The sequence below is a fragment of the Oncorhynchus gorbuscha genome, linkage group LG05 (assembly GCF_021184085.1).
Source record: "Oncorhynchus gorbuscha isolate QuinsamMale2020 ecotype Even-year linkage group LG05, OgorEven_v1.0, whole genome shotgun sequence".
NCBI lineage: Eukaryota > Metazoa > Chordata > Actinopteri > Salmoniformes > Salmonidae > Oncorhynchus > Oncorhynchus gorbuscha.
In genome coordinates this window covers 17,789,658-17,811,144 of record NC_060177.1, presented here as the reverse complement: position 1 = coordinate 17,811,144, position 21,487 = coordinate 17,789,658, and the positions used below count along the sequence as shown (strand labels likewise).

General features: G+C 43.1%; 1 protein-coding gene and 1 pseudogene across 3 annotated transcripts in view; one reads left to right on the top strand and one right to left on the bottom strand.

Moving 5' to 3' along the window:
- The window catches only part of LOC124035600 (DENN domain-containing protein 5A-like), a 49,260-nt gene extending 28,206 nt beyond the window's left edge, over positions 1-21,054 (bottom strand). Inside the window, exons 1-4 of one of the 3 annotated variants that reach the window (XM_046349111.1) lie at positions 20,766-21,054; positions 4,458-4,526; positions 3,431-3,540; positions 2,575-3,274 (exon numbers count right to left, since the gene is read on the bottom strand). In XM_046349111.1, coding sequence (XP_046205067.1) covers positions 2,575-3,274; positions 3,431-3,540; positions 4,458-4,526; positions 20,766-20,865 — 979 coding nt within the window. In that variant the 5' untranslated portion in view covers positions 20,866-21,054. Of the gene's footprint in view, positions 1-2,574; positions 3,275-3,430; positions 3,541-4,457; positions 4,527-14,971; positions 15,271-20,765 lie in introns of those variants that run through there. The other 2 variants (XM_046349113.1, XM_046349112.1) reach the window with 2 other exon arrangements.
- On the top strand, positions 6,893-6,948 carry LOC124036781 (annotated as a pseudogene).
- Positions 21,055-21,487: the final 433 nt, after the last annotated feature.

The window sequence follows — 21,487 nt, the reverse complement described above, 5'->3', positions numbered from 1 at the left end:
GTGGTTTGCTAACAGAATGAGAGCTCTATATACAGACTACTAACATGCAGGCCAGGTAGGAGAAATGGCAAGCTTCCATTGATCTACTTGAAGACATGGGAAAAACAGCAGCAGATGCTCGTTTCGAGGAGGATTCATGTACTGTATGTGGGAAAGACACTGGCCAGGCCAGGGTATAGGTATCTGAGTTATGAATTATGCCTCTATTTTTAGAACAGACTCTCTCCAGTCAGCTAATTTTTAGTATGGGGCATCACTTGCCTCAGCCTATGCAGCTTTAACTAACGACACCCTGTCCCTGCTCAGTGGAAAGCTCACAGGTTCACACTCCAGAAAACACTCCTCAGCACACATTCTGCAATGAGCCTTCTGGAGAAAAAAAGGGATGATGTCATCTCCAACCAATCATCTTTATCCTGCATCACTGACTGCGTTCTCCTCCTTATCCTCCTGCAAGGGTTGCCTAGCAACACCACAGCATTGCTCCTCTCGCCCCTGGCGTTTTATAAACAATTTGCCTTTTCCCTGTCTCTCCGTAATGGATCCTATCAACACGCCAGCTCTCCAATCCTGAAACAATCTTCCTGCTGCACTCCACTGACTCTGATCAAAGTCAATCCCGGTCTGCTTCCATGGAGGAGGAATACGCCATTCTGTATAAAAAGCTCATTTGCTTTTCAAAACCTCCAACATTGGTCCCTGAACAAAACAATTCCTGATTGGAGCTGATGTATTATGTATAATGCTGTTTCTTTTCACACATAGTGGAAGACCTGTTTCTATCAATTCTGTAGATCACATTTTTCTATGTGCCAAATGACATGTGTCATATCTAAATATCTCTCATTCCTCCCAAAAAAAGTCCTCTTGAATGTGTCCCTATTCACTGTCGATCTCTCTCAGTGTGGGCCTGGGGTTGAACATGAGCAGGGGGAAACAAAGGCCTGATCACAGCACACACACTGCTGCTGCAAAACAGCCTGTTTACCCCAGCAACTCACACCAGCACACACACTGCTGCTGCAAAACAGCCTGTTTATCCCAGCAACTCACACCAGCACACACACTGCTGCTGCAAAACAGCCTGTTTACCCCAGCAACTCACACCAGCACAGCCTGTTTACCCCAGCAACTCACACCAGCACACACACACTGCTGCTGCAAAACAGCCTGTTTACCCCAGCAACTCACACCAGCACACACACTGCTGCTGCAAAACAGCCTGTTTACCCCAGCAACTCACACCAGCACACACACTGCTGCTGTTTGCAAAACAGCCTGTTTACCCCAGCAACTCACACCAGCACACACACTGCTGCTGCAAAACAGCCTGTTTACCCCAGCAACTCACACCAGCACACACACTGCTGCTGCAAAACAGCCTGTTTACCCCAGCAACTCACACCAGCACACACACTGCTGCTGCAAAACAGCCTGTTTACCCCAGCAACTCACACCAGCACACACACTGCTGCTGCAAAACAGCCTGTTTACCCCAGCAACTCACACCAGCACACACACTGCTGCTGCAAAACAGCCTGTTTACCCCAGCAACTCACACCAGCACACACACTGCTGCTGCAAAACAGCCTGTTTACCCCAGCAACTCACACCAGCACACACACTGCTGCTGCAAAACAGCCTGTTTACCCCAGCAACTCAGCCTGTTTACCCCAGCAACCCCAGCACACTCACACCAGCACACACACAAAACACACCAGCACACACACACACACACACACACACACACACACACACACACACACACACACACACACACACACACACACACACACACACACACACACACACACACACACACACACACACACACACACACTGCTGCTGCTGCAAAACAGCCTGTTTACCCCAGCAACTCACACCAGCACACACACAAGCTAGGCCTCACACCAGCACACACACACACACACCACACACACACACACACACACACACACACACACACACACACACACACACACACACACACACACACACACACACACACACACACACACACACACACACACACAGCGGAGAGCCCATGAGGAGAAACTAACATTTACACAAGCTCGGAAGAAAACAGCTTTCCTTAAATGTCCAATACAGCCATTTCTATCTCAATATCAAATAACTTCTGGGTAACAAGGAAGTACCTTACTGTAATTGTTTTCAATTAAAATGGTCAACAATATATATACAAAAATAGCTTCTTAGCAAAGGGTAATGTCTCAAGCAAGAATTTTGCTAGGACCATTATCATTTTCACTATGTCACAGTATTATTACAACCTTATAGTGTGGAAATATATATAAAACACTGGGAAATTGAGTTGTTGACTGCACTGGGCCTTTAATGGAATCGCAGGATAGTTTATTTAATCTGCCTGGATAACAGTTCCAATGAACATACCGAAGATCCTAACCACAACTGTTATTTCTGATTGTTTCTAAAATGTCAGTATTTCTGTTGAAATAACAAATCCCAATCCTTTCTAAAAGCGATGGGGACAATAGACAGAAAACCACAGAAAGCTCAGCAGTTCAGAGAGAAAGATCCTAAGTAAGGACTTACGCTGTGAGTAGAGCAGGATCTGGATCTCCAACAGGGCACAGGTAAACAGCTGGAGGATGTTCTCCACCCCCAGCAGCTCAAACACCTGGCTGATAGGGAAGTCAAAGAGAGGCAGCTCTGCCGTGCTGGGCCTCTGGCACACCACTGGCCCATACACCCCCGAGAACTTCAAGGAGCGCCCGGCGGGAGGCAGGGGCACCTCGTACAGGATGTTGTAGACGTAGCTCTCCAAGGGGAGGGGTGGGGGCTGGGGGGAGGAGACGGCCTGGTGAAGCTGCTGGAGCACCTTCCTGCAGGCCTGGGGGAAGGCCATGGGCGCGATGAGGCAGATGCACTTGGACACGTAGAGCGTGTCGCGGCTGATGTCGTAGGAGTTGAAGCGCTGCAGCCGGGAGATGGAGGGCGTGGGGAGGAGCGTGTGGTGGGGGTGGGGGTTGAGAGGGTGGGGATGGAGGTGGCGCTGGTCCTCAGGGCACCGCAGGGTGGTGGGGGTGTGCAGGATGTCGTATTGTTCGGCATTGTGCATGTGGTACAGGGTCTGCATGGCGCTGCAGATCTGCTTGCTGGTCACCTCCTCGTAGAAAGTGAGGGCGAAGCCGTACGTCCGCGAGCCATCCTCCCGAGTGATGATGAAGGAGTGGAACTGTGGCTCACGTGTGTCCGCCTGCGTGCGGAAGGCCAGACCCTTTGGCATACACAGCTGAGAGATGAGGTAATAGATCAGGTTAGTTGGTCAGCTAAACAATACAGGTTCTAACCCATAATGATATACAGATGTAAACCCTGGAAACAGAAATGGGTATAGCTTCAAATAAAATACACTTTGTGTTAGTTACACATTCCGCAGTTCCCTTACCATGCCAACGGCATCCTGGTCAAAGGGACTCCACTCTACATTCTCTGGGTAGTGCGCTAGAACTTTGGATTTAAAGGTTCTCCGCAGTGGACTCTGCTCAAAATTCTCACCTGAAAGAGAGGGAGAAATAGAGGGACAGAGAAAAAGACAGAAGGAAAAAGAGAGAGCAAAAAATTCAGGACTCCGGGCCCAAAGTGCAACAGAAGCGCAAAAGGATGCAGAGGCCCAATCAGAAGCAGACTTGAGGCACAAGACAACTCTCCTCACAGGAAATAGGAAGTGAGCACAGTGGTCTGGAGAGAAAGGCTGTATTGCATCATGTAAAGCTGTCAACAGCATCCTGTACTGGGTCAGTGAACGAAAGTAACCGCTGCCAAAGAGGTCAAATAGTCAGATAATAATAATGGTTTTGTTTGTATAAATCTATTCAGAAAAAGACAATAATTGTTGCTTGTAAGAAAACAAACTTTGACACATAGGATTACCAGTAAAGTGACAGCTTTTATGGCAATACAGGCAAAGCAACCCACAAAACAATCAATCAATTAAACAAACCAACACAAATTAAATTGATTCAGATCCACAATGAAAGCAGAAGTGATGCACACACCAAGACATGATTGATAAGTCATTCAAAGTGGAAGGGGAGAGAACACATTGGCCAAGCAACACCAGCTCTGGTACATGTAGGTAGAACTGGGTGTGTGAGAGGTAGAGACGCAGTGATTGTCAAACAGATTGGCTTGTTGTTCAGTAGCTAGCTTCAAAAAGAGGAGGTGAAGGTAGAGGAGGAGGAGGGGGATGAGGAGAGGGGAGGAGGGGGACAGAGGGAGGACCGGGAAGGGTGGAAAGAGGGAGGAAGGACATACGGAAAAGTGCTTGCAGAGTTCCCCTCACCTGTACAGAACTGAGTTCTCAGAAACATTACAAATCAACAAAAGGAGAGTGCTGTGAAACAAGGGCGTGTCAAGTTAAAGGAGCAAGCGGAGGTGAGGTCATTCTGAGGAGGGGGGCTGTTGGGGGTTACCTTCATCTGCACTCGCCAATCCTCTGGCCCCATCTCTGAATTTAGTAGCCTCTATATACTGGCATAAAGCTACACAACAGATAAAACAACAGTAATTAATCACATGGCTACCGCTGAGTACCGCATCACTTCTCAATATGTGCACACACAGCAGGAGTTACTCAGGACAGAAGGGTTCTGACAGTGTTCTCCTATAGGTGAGAGAAACACTGAGGGAACAACACATCCTCTTCATGTGTGTATGGAGGAACAGAGGTTTCTGTTAGGTTCAGGGTTCTGTCAAGATTCTGTCTAAACCAGCTGGGTGTGTTTTCAGAGAATGTGTGTTGCTGTAGCAATGCGGTGCTCTCCTCTCCAAAGCCCATGATTAATCCCTGTTGACAGTGCTATGCTGTGGATTATGATATGACAGTGAACACACTTGAAGAACTGTATCTGTGTGTTATAATACATGAGGGAATATGATCAGGCCTGTGCTGGTTCTGAAGGAAGCAACACAGTGTAATTTACGAAGAATGAGACCATTTAAAAACACCTGAGAGGATTGTGGACGATCCAAAAAAACACACATCAACTGTGGTGTTTCAGAACAAGTGGAATGTGGCAGACACATGGCTATAAAAAAGAAACTAGGGTAATGAACAAAGAAAGTATTTGTTAAACAATAAGTTCTTCTGAAAGTATTCAAAAATATGTGCTCGTCTGCCAAAGTTATGAATGACACACATTCTTCCCTATATGGTCATAACAGTACATTGTCCCATGGAGTCTTGTCTTGAAAAAGGCCTGGCAGCCCAGACATCAATAATAAACCGTCTCCATTCTATACTGTTGTCTTTCTCTAGTCAAAGCTATGAACAAACATGTTCTTGATTGCCTGAGGTAGAAGTCGGTAGATCAGCAGCTCTTCGCAAACACAGCGCTGTTTATGACTTCAAGCCTATCAGCCTAATGGCTGGTGTAACCAATGTGAAATGGCTAGCTATTACCTGGGTGTGCGCTAATACTGTTTCAAACGTCACTCGCTTTTAGATTTGGCTTTTGTGGAGCGATGGGTAACGATGCTTCGAGTGTGGCTGTTGTCGATGTGTTCCTGGTTCGAGCCCAGGTAGGGGCGAGGAGAGGGACGGAAGCTATAATGTTACACTGGCAATACTATAGTGCCTATAAGAACATCCAATAGTCAAAGGTATATGAAATACAAATGGTATAGAGAGAAATAGTCCTATAAATACTATATTAACTACAACCTAAAACCTCTTACCTTGGAATATTGAAGTCTCATGTTAAAAGGAACCACCAACTTTCATATGTTCTCATGTTTTGAGCAAGGAACTTAAACGTTAGCTTTTTTACATGGTACATATTTTACATGGCACACATTACTTTCTTCTCCAACACTTTGTTTTTGCATTATTTAAACCAAATTGAATATGTTTCATTATTTATTTGAGGCTAAATTGATTTTATTGATGTTTTATATTAAGTTAAAATAAGTGTTAATTCAGTATTGTTGTAATTGTCATTACAAATACAAATATAAATTTGTTTATTTTTATTTTTATTTTTATAAATCGTTACCGGCTTTTTTGGTCATCCAATAACCGGTATCGGTATCGCCGTTGAAAAACGATCTACCAAATCTATTCATTTTAAAATGTTGATTACCTTTTGCAACAGTTAACAAGTTGTCCCAGATGAATGATGCAGTGCCCCCCCCCCCCTTGGGCCAATAGAGATATCTTGTCTCACTAACACTTCAGTTAATTACTATAGCTCCCACCTTTGACCAATCAATGTAATTTTGTACATGCCGGATCTCTATGGCAAGACGCATCATTCACCCAAGTTTAGTCAAAATCGTCCCAGTGCTGTCTGAGATATTGTGTGACTAACGTACAAACGGACAGACACAGATCCACAGTCCCCTCCCCAATTTCATTGTGGGGGACAATTGTCATTCACCTGATGATAAGGCAAGACGTGATTTAACTTTTTTTTTGCAAACATATGATGGGGGTCCTTGGGGTGCTGGTTTGCCTGGGATGGGGTACCTGGGCAAGAAAATTGTGGCTGTAGAATTAACTGCTTAATCTGCTGTTTACTTTCACGTCCATATCAAAGAATCCTGGGCTGGAAACTAGGCCAAGAATGTGAACAATTAGACTAGCCAAACTATGGAGTGGTATGTCAACAATACTTGGCACAATCAGACAGGAGACAAACAGAGAGCACAAAGAAGACGGCATTCATCATGCTATCTATCCAGTCATGAAAACCTGGCTACTGTACAACGATAAGTCTATTCATATGTTAATATTGAATTTGCATATACCCCACCCACTCCCCTCCCCCATATCCCATTGTGTGCCACCCATGACCGAGAAATTTATATGCCAAATAGAGTCCATATCATTATTTCCTAACGAATCATGGAAAATTTGCTCTTTTAAGTATTTGTCCCGTAGGTTTCCTCAGTGAGGAAGCCCCCAAAACTACATTAAAGAAAAATACTGATAATATTATGCGGAAGTTAGTATAATGCATGTTATATAATGTGCCACAAAACTCTACGCCTATACATCACTGTATAAGTTAACGTTAAGACTGGTTTTCCTTGTTATGTAGTTACCTCTGGATACTGTACAAGGCAGGGCACCTAATAGCCAATAAAAAAGTGATCAATTGACACTCTTGTTTAACAAGCATTTGTGGGTGTTAAAAAGACACTGTCATGGGCCACTGAATTGATTATTTCTCTGCCATGAGGCCTAGTACACATGCCTACGCACACACAGTACTGGGCTCATCCATGGACTTCCCAAAGTTACAAGTACTAGGCCACTGTCCTCGCTTGCAACACTCACTACCGAGTTGCAAACTGACTCTGCAAGCAACACCATTACAATAATTGTTAGTCAGGAGCTTCATAAATGGGTTTCCATGGCAGAGCAGCTACACACAAGCCTAAGATCACCATACGCAATACAAACTGTCGGCTGGAGTGGTGTAAAGCTTGCCGCCATTGGACTCTCCGCTCTCTCTCTCTAGTCCTGCGTGCCAGGGACTGCCTCCAGAACAGACCTAGTGCCATCACGGCCAACTGAGCTGAGGTTGGAATGACTCAGGAGAGCAGAGATGCCTCGTGCCTCTCAGTTATCAGAATGCTTAGCTCGTCGTCATCACAGCAGAACATTCATGCGGACATCGCTAACATATCAAAAACCGATCGCAACAAAGACACCATGACCTTCTCACTGAGTGAGCCTAGCCAAAAATGCAGCAAAGCTATGGGCCATTTGGCTCTTTCACACAGAGGAGAGACAGCTTATTTTTATGTTATTCACAGCCTTCAGAGCAAGGCCTCCCTCTGAAATACCCATGAGTGTTTTTCTACTCCATTAACTGGGCCTGTTGGGATTCCACACACAAATGCCCTATGCCGCGCCACAGCAGAATTCATTATTTACACACGGTCGTGAGAACAAAAAACCTGCACACTGCTGAGAGTGCATAAACAAGAAACAGAGGAAGAAGACAGACACTACTGCATTCTAAGTACTATATCCATATCCCCCAGTACCATGGGCATGAGCATTCCCATCTTTCATCAGGAGAGGAGATGATGGAGAGAGAAGGTGCTTGATTTAACTTTCTGCGACCGCCAGATGGATGGGGTTTGAATGTTAGCAGCGATTCCATTGGTACTTAGCGCAAACTCCACCCACCTGGCGTGCCGTTGAACTCAATCAAGTGCCCAACACGACACCATGTTCTTGAGCATGAGGCGCCTTCAGAACAAACCCACCTCTCAGGAAAATGGATTATCCTATGGGGTATTACTACACCACATCAGACGTCACACTGACATAAAGATGAGGGAGGCCAGCATCCTCGTCTTACAGCGCAATCTGTCCACATGGTGGCTGTATAAGAAAACATGACAGAGCAGAGATGAATGGGATAGGGGTAGAGGATCTAGGGGTTTAATCACTTCCTTGAATGAGAAATAAGAAAGGGCATATTTCTAACATATGGAGCAGAGTTTAGTAAATCAGCCCTGTTGATTAACAGCCACCAGTGACTCTTTACGCCAAGGGGACAAGATGGGTAATGAGTAACTGCTCCATCTATCCAAGACACTTGTATGGATGGGGATTAAAAATCCTCTATATTATACCAGTCACTGTCCATGTATAACTGAGTGGACTGAGATGGATGGGTTCACTCCATGTTGACTCCAGCAGCATAATGGTAGGTGATTAGTAAGACAGACAGGGAGCAGGCGGCAGAGAAGCTTTCCTGTGAGAATGGGATGCGTAGCTAAATACCTGGAGACATGCAGCTGTGGGCAGGAGACCCCTTTGTGAGAGCAGAAAACCATTTGTTTACAAATATCTGAGACAATCGTGGGGAAAACCAGTAGTCCTCTTTTCATACAGCACACCTGACTGATGTCTCAATGTACTGTATCAGTGGAGGAATCTCATACAGAATAATGCAAATTGTTGTTTTGATATCTTTTAAAATGCCTAGGGGGCTTCCTATATCAGGACACCTACTGGACAAACACTAAGAGGTCATCATTTTGACTGTGACCTTTAAGAGAAAGCACAGAGCTTCATGCCCTCTACCCCTTATTCTTCCATTGTCAGTTAATCAGAACAGGATCCTTGCATTTCTTTGAGGACCATTCATTACGGTCTGCTACTTCACTTCAAAAGTACCATGTAAGTATGTACCTTACTGACACTACTTTATTATAGCACTAAGGGTGGTATGCCTATGCTGCACATAGTAAATAGACTACCATGACCCATGTTCCTATGTTGGCTATCTATATAAAAGTTATCAAAATGTACTATCATTCACATTCAAGGATATCATACCCATTTTTCCTTTGAATGTATTTCATTGAATTCACTGTACACTATTCAAAAATGTAATAATAAATGCAGCCATTTCACACCCTCAACGCAACACATCTGGAAAAGGGGACGGCTCTCATAAATTTGTGTAAGGGGGGACATGTTTAATACAGTGGACCACAGAGTTCCAGGAGTATGTAGTATGAATGCTGGACACAGGATAAATGAACAAGTATTCTTTCACAGTGTAAATGGGTGATACCTGTATTAGGAGACTTACTGGACAAATAATAAAATAGCTAATTCTCTCAACCTCAATGTGGCATTAGGGTGGCATGCCTACATAACACATAGGCACATGGGTCATGGTTGTCCATGTTACATGGTGGGGGCGTGTCATATACAAATTAGGTTAAAATGACCCCAACAATACACACACGTAGGGGAGGGAGACTACGCGAGACTAACGCTCGCTCACACAACGCCATGGTCTGCAATTGTGAGGCCGGTTGGACATACTGCCAAATTCTCTAAAACAATTTTGGAAGGGGGTTATGGTAGAGAAATGAACATTAAATTATCTGGCAACAGCTCTGATGGACGTTCCTGCAGTCAGCATGCCAATTCCCCCCTACCTCAAAACTTGAGATGTCTGTGGCATTGTGTTGTGTGACAAAACCGCACATTATAGAACGGCCTTTTATTGTCCCCAGCACAAGGTGCACCTTTGTAATGATCATGCTGTTTAATCAGCTTCTTGATATTCCATACCTGTCATGTGGATGGATTATCTAGGCAAAGGAGAAATGCTCACTAACAGGAATGTAAACAAATTAGTGCACAAAATTTGAGAGAAATTTCTGGGATCATTTATTTCAGCTCATGAAACATGGGACCAACACTTTACATGTTGTGTTTATATTTTTGTTTAGTGTAAGAACATATTCACGTAGCATTCAGATAAAGTTAGTGGCAACGTGAAAGAATCCTCTGCCCCTAAACACCATCTTGTGTCTTGCTAGGCTTTTTCGTAACATTATCTAGGGGTGAACAGAAAAGACTGTCAATCTCACCTGGCTTTTCCAGTCTGGCTGCTGGTAGTGCTTTCAGGGTTTGTAGCTTCCACAGAGAGATGTACTGTATGGACACTGTAACCAGGGGTGACATGTACAGAATGACCTTCTAGGACTAGTCGTAAAGGAGACATGGGTAATGTACTCTTTTTCACTGAACCAACTCACACAGCCTGTAAAAATCTTGCTTAATGGCAAAGGTAGGAAATTCCAAACGCCAAAGGATGAGTAGGACTGAAAGCATGGTTTTCTCTAACTTTATGAAAAGACTGAACTCTTTCCAGTATAGTATATTGTGAAAGTAGAGCCCCAGTGGAAGCCAATCATTGCTTTTCCTTGTTTCCTTGTGGCTCAACATGGCCTGGCCACAGCTTACCTCTGGATGTGACCAACGTTGAAAATGAATTGTCTCCATTTCCTTTCAACAGAAGCGGCGTGAGCCTTTCTTCATGGCAGCCTGCCTCCTCAGCAGCAGAGCTGAGATCAAATGGACAGACAGGCTGAGAGGTAATGAGGGAGTCAGTCTGCATCATCGCTTTCGTAAAAACGCTATCTGCTCCTCTGCCGTGCAGCCGTCTTAACCCTCTTCATAAGAAAGGCTTCCTGTTTCCACAGAGTGGAGCAGAGGAGATAGAGAGAGCCTCAGGGTGCTGAGAGGACAGAGTTAGCTTATTATACAAGCTTTTCTCCAGTCATGAACTCCGCCTGGGATTTAAAGGCAGGTTTCCTTATGTGAAGCATTTATTTCAGTTCTGTATGACTTGAGCTGCAGAGAGGTCTCAAGGCATGTGTGGACCATGCATACCCCATAGTGAATGTAGATATATACTGTATAATGAACAAAAATATAAACCCAACATTCAACAATTTCTAAGACTTTACTTAGTTACAGTTCATATGAGAAAATCAGTCAATTGAAATAAATTCATTAGGCCCCAATCTATGGATTTCACATGACTGGGAATACAGATATGCATCTGTTGGTCACAGATAACTTTTTTTTTAAAAACAGGCCTCACAATGGGCCTAAGGATCCCGCCACGGTATTTTTGTGCATTCATATTGCCATCAATAAGAAATGCTGGTTGTCCGTAGCTTATGCCTGCCCATACCATAAACTCACCACCACCATGGAACAGTCTGTTCACAACATTGATATCAGCAAACCGCTCGCCCACACAACGCCATACACATGGTCGGTGATTGTAAAGCCGGTTGGATGTACTGCCAAATTTTCTAAAATTACGTTGGAGGCGGCTTATGGTAGAGAAATTAAAATTCAATTATCTGGCAACAGCTCTGGTGGACATGCCTGCAGTCAGCATGCCAATTGCACACTCCTTCAAAAAAAATGGACATCTGTGGCATTGTGCTGTGACAGAACTGCACATTTTAGAGTGGCAATTTATTGTCCACAGCACAAGGTGCACCTGTGTAATGATCATGCTGTTGATATCAACTTCTTTATATGCCACACCTGTCAGGTGGATGGATTATCTTGGCAAATGAGAAATGCTTACTATCAGGGATGTAAACACATTTCTGGGATCTTTTATTTCTGCTCATGAAATATGGGACCAACACATTACATGTTACGTTAATATTGTTGTTCAGTGTAGAAATCTGCCTTTTCTAATCTCAAAATATAGAGACATATTATGTGTATTGCTCCATAAAAAATGGCTTCTTCTCAGTATCAACTTCGAGTCGAAAAGTGATTTTGAAATACAAAAAAAGTACAAGTACATGCTTACCCTAATAAAACTGACTATCCTACCGATCCTTGACTTCGGCGATGTCATCTACAAAATTGCTTCCAACACTCTACTCAGCAAACTGGATGCAGTTTATCACAGTGCCATCCGTTTTGTCACTAAAGCACCTTATACCACCCACCACTGCGACTTGTATGCTCTAGTCGGCTGGCCCTCGCTACATATTCGTCGCCAGACCCACTGGCTCCAGGTCATCTACAAGTCCATGCTAGGTAAAGCTCCGCCTTATCTCAGTTCACAGGTCACGATGGCAACACCCATCCGTAGCACACGCTCCAGCAGGTGTTATCTCACTGATCATCCCTAAAGCCAACACCTCATTTGGCCGCCTTTCATTCCAGTACTCTGCTGCCTGTGACTGGAACTAATTGCAAAAATCGCTGAAGTTGGAGACTTTTATCTCCCTCACCAACTTCAAACATCAGCTATCTGAGCAGCTAACCGATCGCTGCAGCTGTACATAGTCTATTGGTAAATAGCCCACCCATTTTCACCTACCTCATCCCCACACTGTTTTTATTTATTTACTTTTCTGCTCTTTTGCACACCAATATCTCTACCTGTACATGACCATCTGATCATTTATCACTCCAGTGTTAACCTGCAAAATTGTAATTATTCGCCTACCTCCTCATGCCTTTTGCACACATTGTATATAGACTCCCCTTTTTTTCTACTGTGTTATTGACTTGTTAATTGTTTACTCCACGTGTAACTCTGTGTTGTCTGTTGAACACTGCTATGCTTTATCTTGGCCAGGTCGCAGTTGCAAATGAGAACTTGTTCTCAACTAGCCTACCTGGTTAAATAAAGGTGAAATAAAAATAATTTAAAAAACAGAAAGGAAAGATCCAGCATGGCCATCCAAAGTGTCTGAAAATCAACAAGTACCAGAGGGCTAGATTTTTCAAGGACACACACACTTGATTCCCCTATTCAATTATACTTCCATGTATATAACACTTCAACAGTCATTATTCAATTCCACAAGGTTACAGATTTGCTTAAACACTATTTAGTTAGACACTGTAAGATGCCTGAGGAAACTTCCTTAGGACTTGAGCTCCTTTAACACACATATGAATTATTAACAGGCAGTGAATATGAGTGCAGACCCACAATGAGCGTGTGTGGGGGGCTTTATAGTGATGTCATTCATTAAGGGATTAAAGAGAGGTGGTGTCTGGGAAACTCAAGGGATGTTAGTGTTTGAATAGTGTGGGGGGCGCTCAGAGTGAGTGCGTGTATGTGTGTGTGCGTGCACGTGTGGGTGGGTTGTGTCAGCTGCCTGTCCCCAACAGGACCAAGTTGTGAGCTAGCCAATCACGTCGGCATGGCAGGAGGGCCCCAAATACATATGCTAATCTGGTCTCACCCTGCACCCTAACACTGTCGCATAAATGAGAGTTTTGTCATCAAGTTTGCCACATTTTGGCTGCTGTAGCCAGTGATATAACTGCCCCCTGATGGAAAAGTCAATGTCAGAAAAAATGACAGCATGTGCATGGCATACTGAGGGAGAGCGATATTAGCTGGTTGGTTATATCAATTTTTCTAAAATACATTGTGATCGTGATCGTGACATGGCATACAATTATGTGACCTCTGTCCATGTTGCTTTGGAACGGATCACATTTAATAAGTACCAGTCTGTCATATTGGATATGAAGAGTACTTACTGGAGATCACACAGCTTTGGACCATAATGACTTCAGCATATTGAAACGAAAAGAAGAGGACAAAAGGAGTTCTATGAAAAAAAAAAAGAAGAGTCATCTTAAGAGGCTTTGTGCACACAAATCAAAGAGAAAATGGGAGAGGGGGCCGAAGACTCTTGTCTCTTTGTGGGTGGGACACAAGGAAATGCAGTGCCCTACAGAGGAAAGCTTCAGGCTATGTTTAGGCAGTGGATAGAGAGAGAGTGGGTTTCTGTTCCCCCGTCAGAGCTCATGATCTGGAGGCGCTAATCATGCACTGGTCACAGCACAGAGGCATTCTGAGACAGACAGCTCATCCTCATTCACCTCAGCCTTATCATTTCTACCCTCAGTCCCCATATTCCTAACGTCAGCACGTTGACAGTCAGAGCCCCCTTATGAAAGTGAAATCTGCTTTATTTCCTGACAGCTTTTTCAATTTCTACATTGGAAGACATTTTTTTATACCTCCCCCAGAAACACTTGAATCATTCTCCTCTAACATGGATGTCCTCAGGCAAGTCACAACGTCTGCTCATTATGGGGGCTTGAACACTTATAAGAGAACCTAGTCAGTACAGTGATACAGTGTTGGGGTCCAACTGTTACAGAACATTCCTAGGCCTATATCTCCAGGCGGACTCCTGTTCCGGTTCTTAAGACAAATAACCCTCTAAAGGACACATCTGTTTTAAGTCCTGGTGGTGTAAGCCAATAAGGGGCAGTGTCTTGGAGAAAGATGACGGAGGCTTCCTGTGAGGATATGTGGGCTCTGTGAACCAATACAAACATACTGTACAGTGTAGCCTCTATACAGATTACAGAAAACTGCCTGAGAAGGACAGGATGAGTGACAGCTGTCAGTTAGGCACAGCTGTTCAATTCACCCCTAAAACCTCCTATCATTGGTGGTGATCAGAGAAAGGGCTATCTGGAAAGCCCCATCCATCCTGACTGCCTGACTTCACCGTTTGAGTCAGAACACAGGCCATGGAAAGACCAGTGTGACTCAAACCACACTGTAAAACTGACAAATCAGCTTGTGTTCACAGGCGACCTGAATTGTGGGGTTTCTTATGATTTCACAAGGCTTCTGCTCACCTGAAGTGAAACTGCCAGATCAGCGTATGGGCAAGCCCCTCTTTCTCCAACAAACATCCCAGCAGATTGTGAGGGGTGATAAGAGCATGCGTCATGGACCACACTACCTTAATTGTGTTTCTTAAGGTCTCAGCACGCTTCAGTTAGGCTACATGCCTAGCCGAACTCGACTAGCCGAACTGAACGAGTGTGCTCGCATACTCCTGTAAAAAACCCTCATTTGAAAAACAAGAAAAAAGCGTCAATAGTTAGTCCATTTTGAGAAGCTGTAGCAAGTATACACTTCGTCAAAATAATCCGAATTAATCTAAAATAACCCAAGAAATCTGTCATTAATTTAGAAGTTTTTACCGAGGAGATGTTAGCCGCATAATTTTACATTCAACTAAGATGTTTGGTGTAGTACTTCTCAATTAAACATTTGCATGAAAACAAGTGGTCGCTCATTGAAAGACAACAAAGACTTTATTGAAGAATCCCTACTGTTGACCAATCACCGACGAAGGGGCGTAGACTTTGGCTTCCTCAAGAAAAAAATGTGTATGCCCGAACAGCTGAAAAACCCTTACCGGTGTCAGAAACTAACAAAAACGTCACAAAATGTTATCATGATATATGCACAAACTCTTCCGAGCTGTTTCGGCTGGAAAGTGTGCGGACGCCTTTAGTAGACACACTCACCAGAGCACAGACTGATTGCATAGACTCTAGAGACTGCAGCTCGCTCAGTCCACTAATCACATGACACCCATAATCTCGTTTGATTGGTCAGAGAGAGCAGTTTGTGCTGGGCTGTCTGTTTGCTGTGTGCACGTGACTCCTCCAGTCTGCCAGGGAGAAGAAGAGCTCTCCCACTCACCGCTGCTACTGTATATGAAGCAGCTCTGCTAGTGCTAACTGGGTCTCAGCAGCCTGAGAACGAGAGAGGGAGCAGGAAGTTCATACTGAGAACACATAGCCTGCACACGGCAGGAACCGTACTGCTTGCAATATCTCCACATTGTATAGTTGTGGTGGAGGGCGTTATCAAGAGATACCAAAATAGCTGCATGAGAAAGCATTCATGTAAACATCCAAAGGCCCTGTTTCTCTAAGAGGATACATACTCCATGGATCTCTACTGTAGAGAGAGGGAGAGGTGCTTTTCCAATGAAACGTATGTGTTTCCATCAGGAATGTGACACAAAAGACTTGTTGCAAGCAGAACCAACAGCCTCTGCATCATCACGACAGTTGCTTTGTGAGAAGATGTTAAAGTCCCCAGTAGCCATTGTTATATAAATTACACTGAAAAGTATCCTGGGCTTGGCCCCAAGTCAGAGCAGGTCTGCAAGAGCCATTTCCAGTGAGACCCGGGTGCCGGCTCGCATAGATGGAAACAGAAAAGTCTGAGTCTTTTTGGTAAAACAGTGACGTAAATCTTCAGTGGAAATGTGCCAATGGTATATTTGTTTGCAGACCATGACAGTGGACTAGTAGGGAGAGGAGAAGGGAAGTAGAGGTCAGGGGAGAGTGACTTAAGGCCCAGAGAGATGGTTGAAAAATCACCATTTGTGGTGAGCAATCGATCCAGAAATAAACTGTAAAGTTTCAGGTTGACAGCAGTGTACGTGTCCACACTCTCTGTCACTAGCCAGTCTCTGCAGTCAGTCAGTGAGCAGTAGGACAGAGGCCAGGCTGTAGGAAGCTTAGACTGAAGCTGGAGATAAACTTTAATTTCAACGTTAAAGTTGTAAATTAAAACTTGTTCTCAACTAGCCTACCTGGTTAATAAAAATAAATAGACACCTTAACTTGGGGCCTTTTTTCTCAATTTCCACCTGAATGACGTGCCCTGTTGCTCAGGCCCTTTATAACATTTATTTAACTAGGCAAGTCAGTTAAGAACAAATTCTTATTTTCAATGACGGCCTAGTGGGTTCAGGGGCAGAACGACAGATTTGTACCTTGTCAGCTCGGGGGTTTGAACTTGCAACCTTCCGGTTATTAGTCCAACACTCTAACCACTAGGCTACCCTGCCGCCAGGATATGCATATAATTGGTACCATTTGAAAGAAAACTCTTTGAAGTTTGTAGAAATGTTAAAATAATGTAGGAGAATATAACACAAAAGATATGGAAGGACAAAATCCAAAGAAAAACCAACCAGAATATTTTTTTAGAGACACCATCCTCTTAGAACGGCAAGTATAAGGTCATATTGAAAATGAGCTCCCTGGTTGCATTTCCTATGGCTTCCACATGGTGTCAGCAGTCTACGTTCAAGGTTTCAGGCGTGTAACTTCAAAAACGAATAAGAAATATCAGTTTTAGTACAGGGACACAGTCTTGGAAATTCGTGTTTGTGTGCGCCATGAAGACAGGACGCAACTGCTAAAATCGGTTTCCTATTGAACATACTTCTTTCCATAAGAAGTATTATAGTTTGATTCTATTTTAGGGTATCTGAGGAGTATATAGAACCGTATTTTGACTTGTTGAAACAAAGATCAGGGCTAGATTTTCAGATTCCTTTCTCTGCATGTTGAACGGGTGGATTACGCAAACCGATGGAGCCAACTAAACAGACCTTTTGTGATATAAAGAATGATTTAATCTAACAAAATGACACTACATGTTATAGCTGGGACCCTTTGGATGACAAATCAGAGGAAGATTTTCAAAAAGTAAGTTAATATTTAATCGCTATTTGTAAATTTATGAAACCTGTGCCAGTGGAAAAATATTTTAATGTGTGGCGCCGTCCTCAAACAATCGCATGGCATGTTTTCACTGTAATAGCTACTGTATATCAGACAGTGCAGTCATATTAACAAGAATGTAAGCTTTCAGCTGATATAAGACACTTATATGTACCTAAATGTTTAATATCCATAATTTTTAGGATTATTTATTTGAATTGCGCACCATCCAGTTTCACTCTCACTAACTAGTCAATCACGACTACCTCACCACATCAGAGCTTATGGAAGGCCAACGCTAACAGCCGTGTGTACAGCTGGAGGAGATTCACAAATATACCCACAGGGATACATTTTCACAGACATTCCCACAATGTCTCAGTGACGTGGCAACACCCCATAGAGAGTAGTACACTCCCAACATTGCTAGCGTATTGTCCTCTTGCTATGACATTGCAGTAACATTGTAATAGCGTTTTTATTTTGTCAGCTAGTAGGATCTAGCTAAAAAGCAGGAGGGTAAATGTGATGTATTGTAATCCTCTATGATTAGACAAGATGCTCCCTAACCATTATAACCTACCCTGTTGATCCTTGACCACAATGAGGAAGGTTACATCAGGGTCTGGCCCAAGGCAGTTTTCACTATTCAGAATCCCCGCCAGGCATGCAGTCACTTCCTATTCCCTGACCCAAACTTACAAGAGGAGGAATCCTGGAAGCATATCATTCAAAACACATTCTACATAAAACACACAGTTTGAGATATCTGGCAGGCCAACAGCTTTAATTCCTTTAGATGTGGCTGACAGACTCAGGAAACAGTCTGTAACAAGCATGTCTAATAACAGCCTATTGTACCATTAGACCAAACAGTGCTATAAGTCTCAGCAGTGCACTCATGGCCCTGGAACTATGCACAGAATGGCAAAGAGGACAAATTCCTCATCCCATATCAACTCAGCCAATAGAACCCTCAGCCTCCAAAAAGGCTTTCCATTGTCTGAGTGAGTCACTGCAGGAGAAAACATGAAGGCCAAGTATGGAACCTACAGGATAACCTCTAGTCTTCTACAGTCTAGTCTCTGGTCAGAGGACCACCATTATTTGTCTAATTCACTCTTCCTAGATTGATGAATTACTGAATGACATGCAATCTCCTGCTGAACACCCCAGTGACTTTAACTTTCACCAGCTGGTCTCTCTCTCATTAGAAAGGCAGGTACTCGAGAAGAGGAGACAATCATGATAAGAATCTGAATAGCATAATTCTCTCTAGATAAACAACAGGGAAGTGAACACATCCTTGACTGATTTCTGTAAAAGATTCTACTTCCACTTTTACACTCAGAGGAAGGAAATGTGTCTTTGCGACAAAGATTTTAAAAATTACTAATGCAAATGCTGTTAATAATTTATCTCATCAGATGTGTTAAGTACATTTGCATAAGATAGATCTTGTGTGTGTTATCTAAAGAGGTTTCCATCCTTCCTGCAAAAAACTGTCCCTTGATAAGTAGAACCTTAGGCTTATGTTAAGTGAAATGAGAGACATGCAAGGTGGTGCCACTCACAAACCAGTGAGTTGTGTGTGTTTTTATTACGGCAGTTCACGGTCTTCTCTTTGCCTACATTATACCTCATTATTTTATACTGTAAAACTAGGATAGTTTATGGGGGGAAACTGTACAGTCAAGGCACAGGATGCATGCTCATTGTGTTTGTTGAAGTATACAAGGGTTTGTTCTTTCCAGAGAGCCTACAGAGGTGGAGAGCAACTAATGACGTCTCACGAGACACAAACAAAATAAAATTGTGCTGATTCATGATTGAGACCACCTGCGAGACTAACAAAAATGTCTCTGCAGTAGAATAAATTATTATTCTGATTTGTACATATTCATAAACAGGTTATGTTTACAGCAGAAAACGTTAGAGCTTGATTGTAAAGTAACAGTTGAGTTTAGGGAAATGCACATACTTACATATCCTTAGACCCTAGGCTACCCAAAAAAATAATGTAGCCTGACTTGTCCTTTGAAAACAATGTACTAGATTCTACAAGTTCCTTCCATAAACATAACTGTTGTTGACAAGAAAACCAAGATCAGCATCTTCAAGTATACTCCCACACCAGTTTCACTTCTTTTCAAACTCGTACACAACTAACCCACCACCCTGAGCTCAGGAAGAGTTCACCCCCCACCCCACTTTATGTATCATACCACCTCATCTCCCCTAGAGACCCATGGCACTCCCAAGAAATAGCAGACCCGGTCTAATAATGACATCATCCTGACATATTCAGTGTTCTGCCCCCCCAGGGAGAACCTTATGGTCCTTGATACCCCCAGTTTCACTCTGTATTCTGCACTCTGCCATGCATTGATCAATGGATTCCCATCGATCACTGAGGGTAGGTGTGTAAGAAGACAGAGGGGAATCAATCAAATTGTTCAGATGCCATAAACAACTAAGAAATCAGATGTGCTTCTTTGACATAGCTATTTTTGGCCTAACCTGCTTGTATGTATATGTTCGTTGACACATGTGTAATTACAATTGACAGTATGGTAATATCAACGTACTACTGATAGGGGAAACATCCCTGTTATTTACAAATTGTAGAAATAGAAACAGGTCTTATTCTGGTATGTTCTGAAACAGCCAATCAAGGTCAGTGATCTACGTATGTAAATGTGTCTGTCCTGCTTTTGACCACTTAATGAGTGCTGGCTATACTCAGGAGGAGATTAATCCATGAACAGCTGTTCGTTGTCTTTAATTACAGCTGGAACATCGACGGCCTACAGTTCTCGAGCATTTCAAGCTAACAACATTTATTGGAATAATCCCTTCTAAACGATTAGACGTAACGTTATAACATAAAATGGAAAGATAGAAAATAGGAACTCGTATGAACAACACTGATGTGCCGTCCTACTTACTGATGTACACAGTATTACCAGTTATCAACCTATTATAAACTGTCATGTTTTTGTTTAAACATGGATATAATACTGTACTCTAAAATCTATATAAAAGAAACAAACTAATACATAAACCATGCAGAATTATTATTATGGTTCCCCAGCCCGTGCACAACACTTACCTGACAGTTCGTCTGGTTCAAGCCCGCTTTCAGTGTCCAGTCCGCAGATAACAAAATAATCTGCGAATCGACATGAATTCGAGCTGAAGCCGGTGGTCATTTTGAGACTGGTCCGGTGGTACCCTTTTCCTCGGCTTTTTCAGCAGGGTGCATATTAAAGGATCGCGTAGTGATTTCGCGTAGCCATTGTGGATGTACTGCAAAGCCTGAAAATCAGAACAGAATGCCAGCCGAAAGGCATTATGGGTCTTCAAGTACAGCTGTTTTCATCTATCTCAGATCTTCTCAAACCCTTGCATTACCTCTGCGTAGAGGGAACACACTGAGCATGTGCAAACTCCTTATAGATTACGTTATGCATTTAACCCTTCAGTTCCTGAGTTAAGTATTTATCCTGTAAAAACCTCTCCTTTATAATAATGCTATAGTAATGTAGCATTACATTAAGCCTTATTCCACCTATAATGAACCTGAGACATAGTATTCTTACTCCACTGTAGCCAAGACCAGTGTACAGTGAATGCAAACTTTAATTTCACCAGTTTAGTCTGAACAATTGTATTCATGAAATACACATGTAATTCCATAGCTGTAATACACATACAGTAATAGGTATTCTACTTGAGTATTCAAGGCACAGATAAAGGTGTCAGTTATAGGAAAAATATGTAAATAAACGTTCTGATGCACAATTTAGAATATATTTCATTAAAATGTTGTCC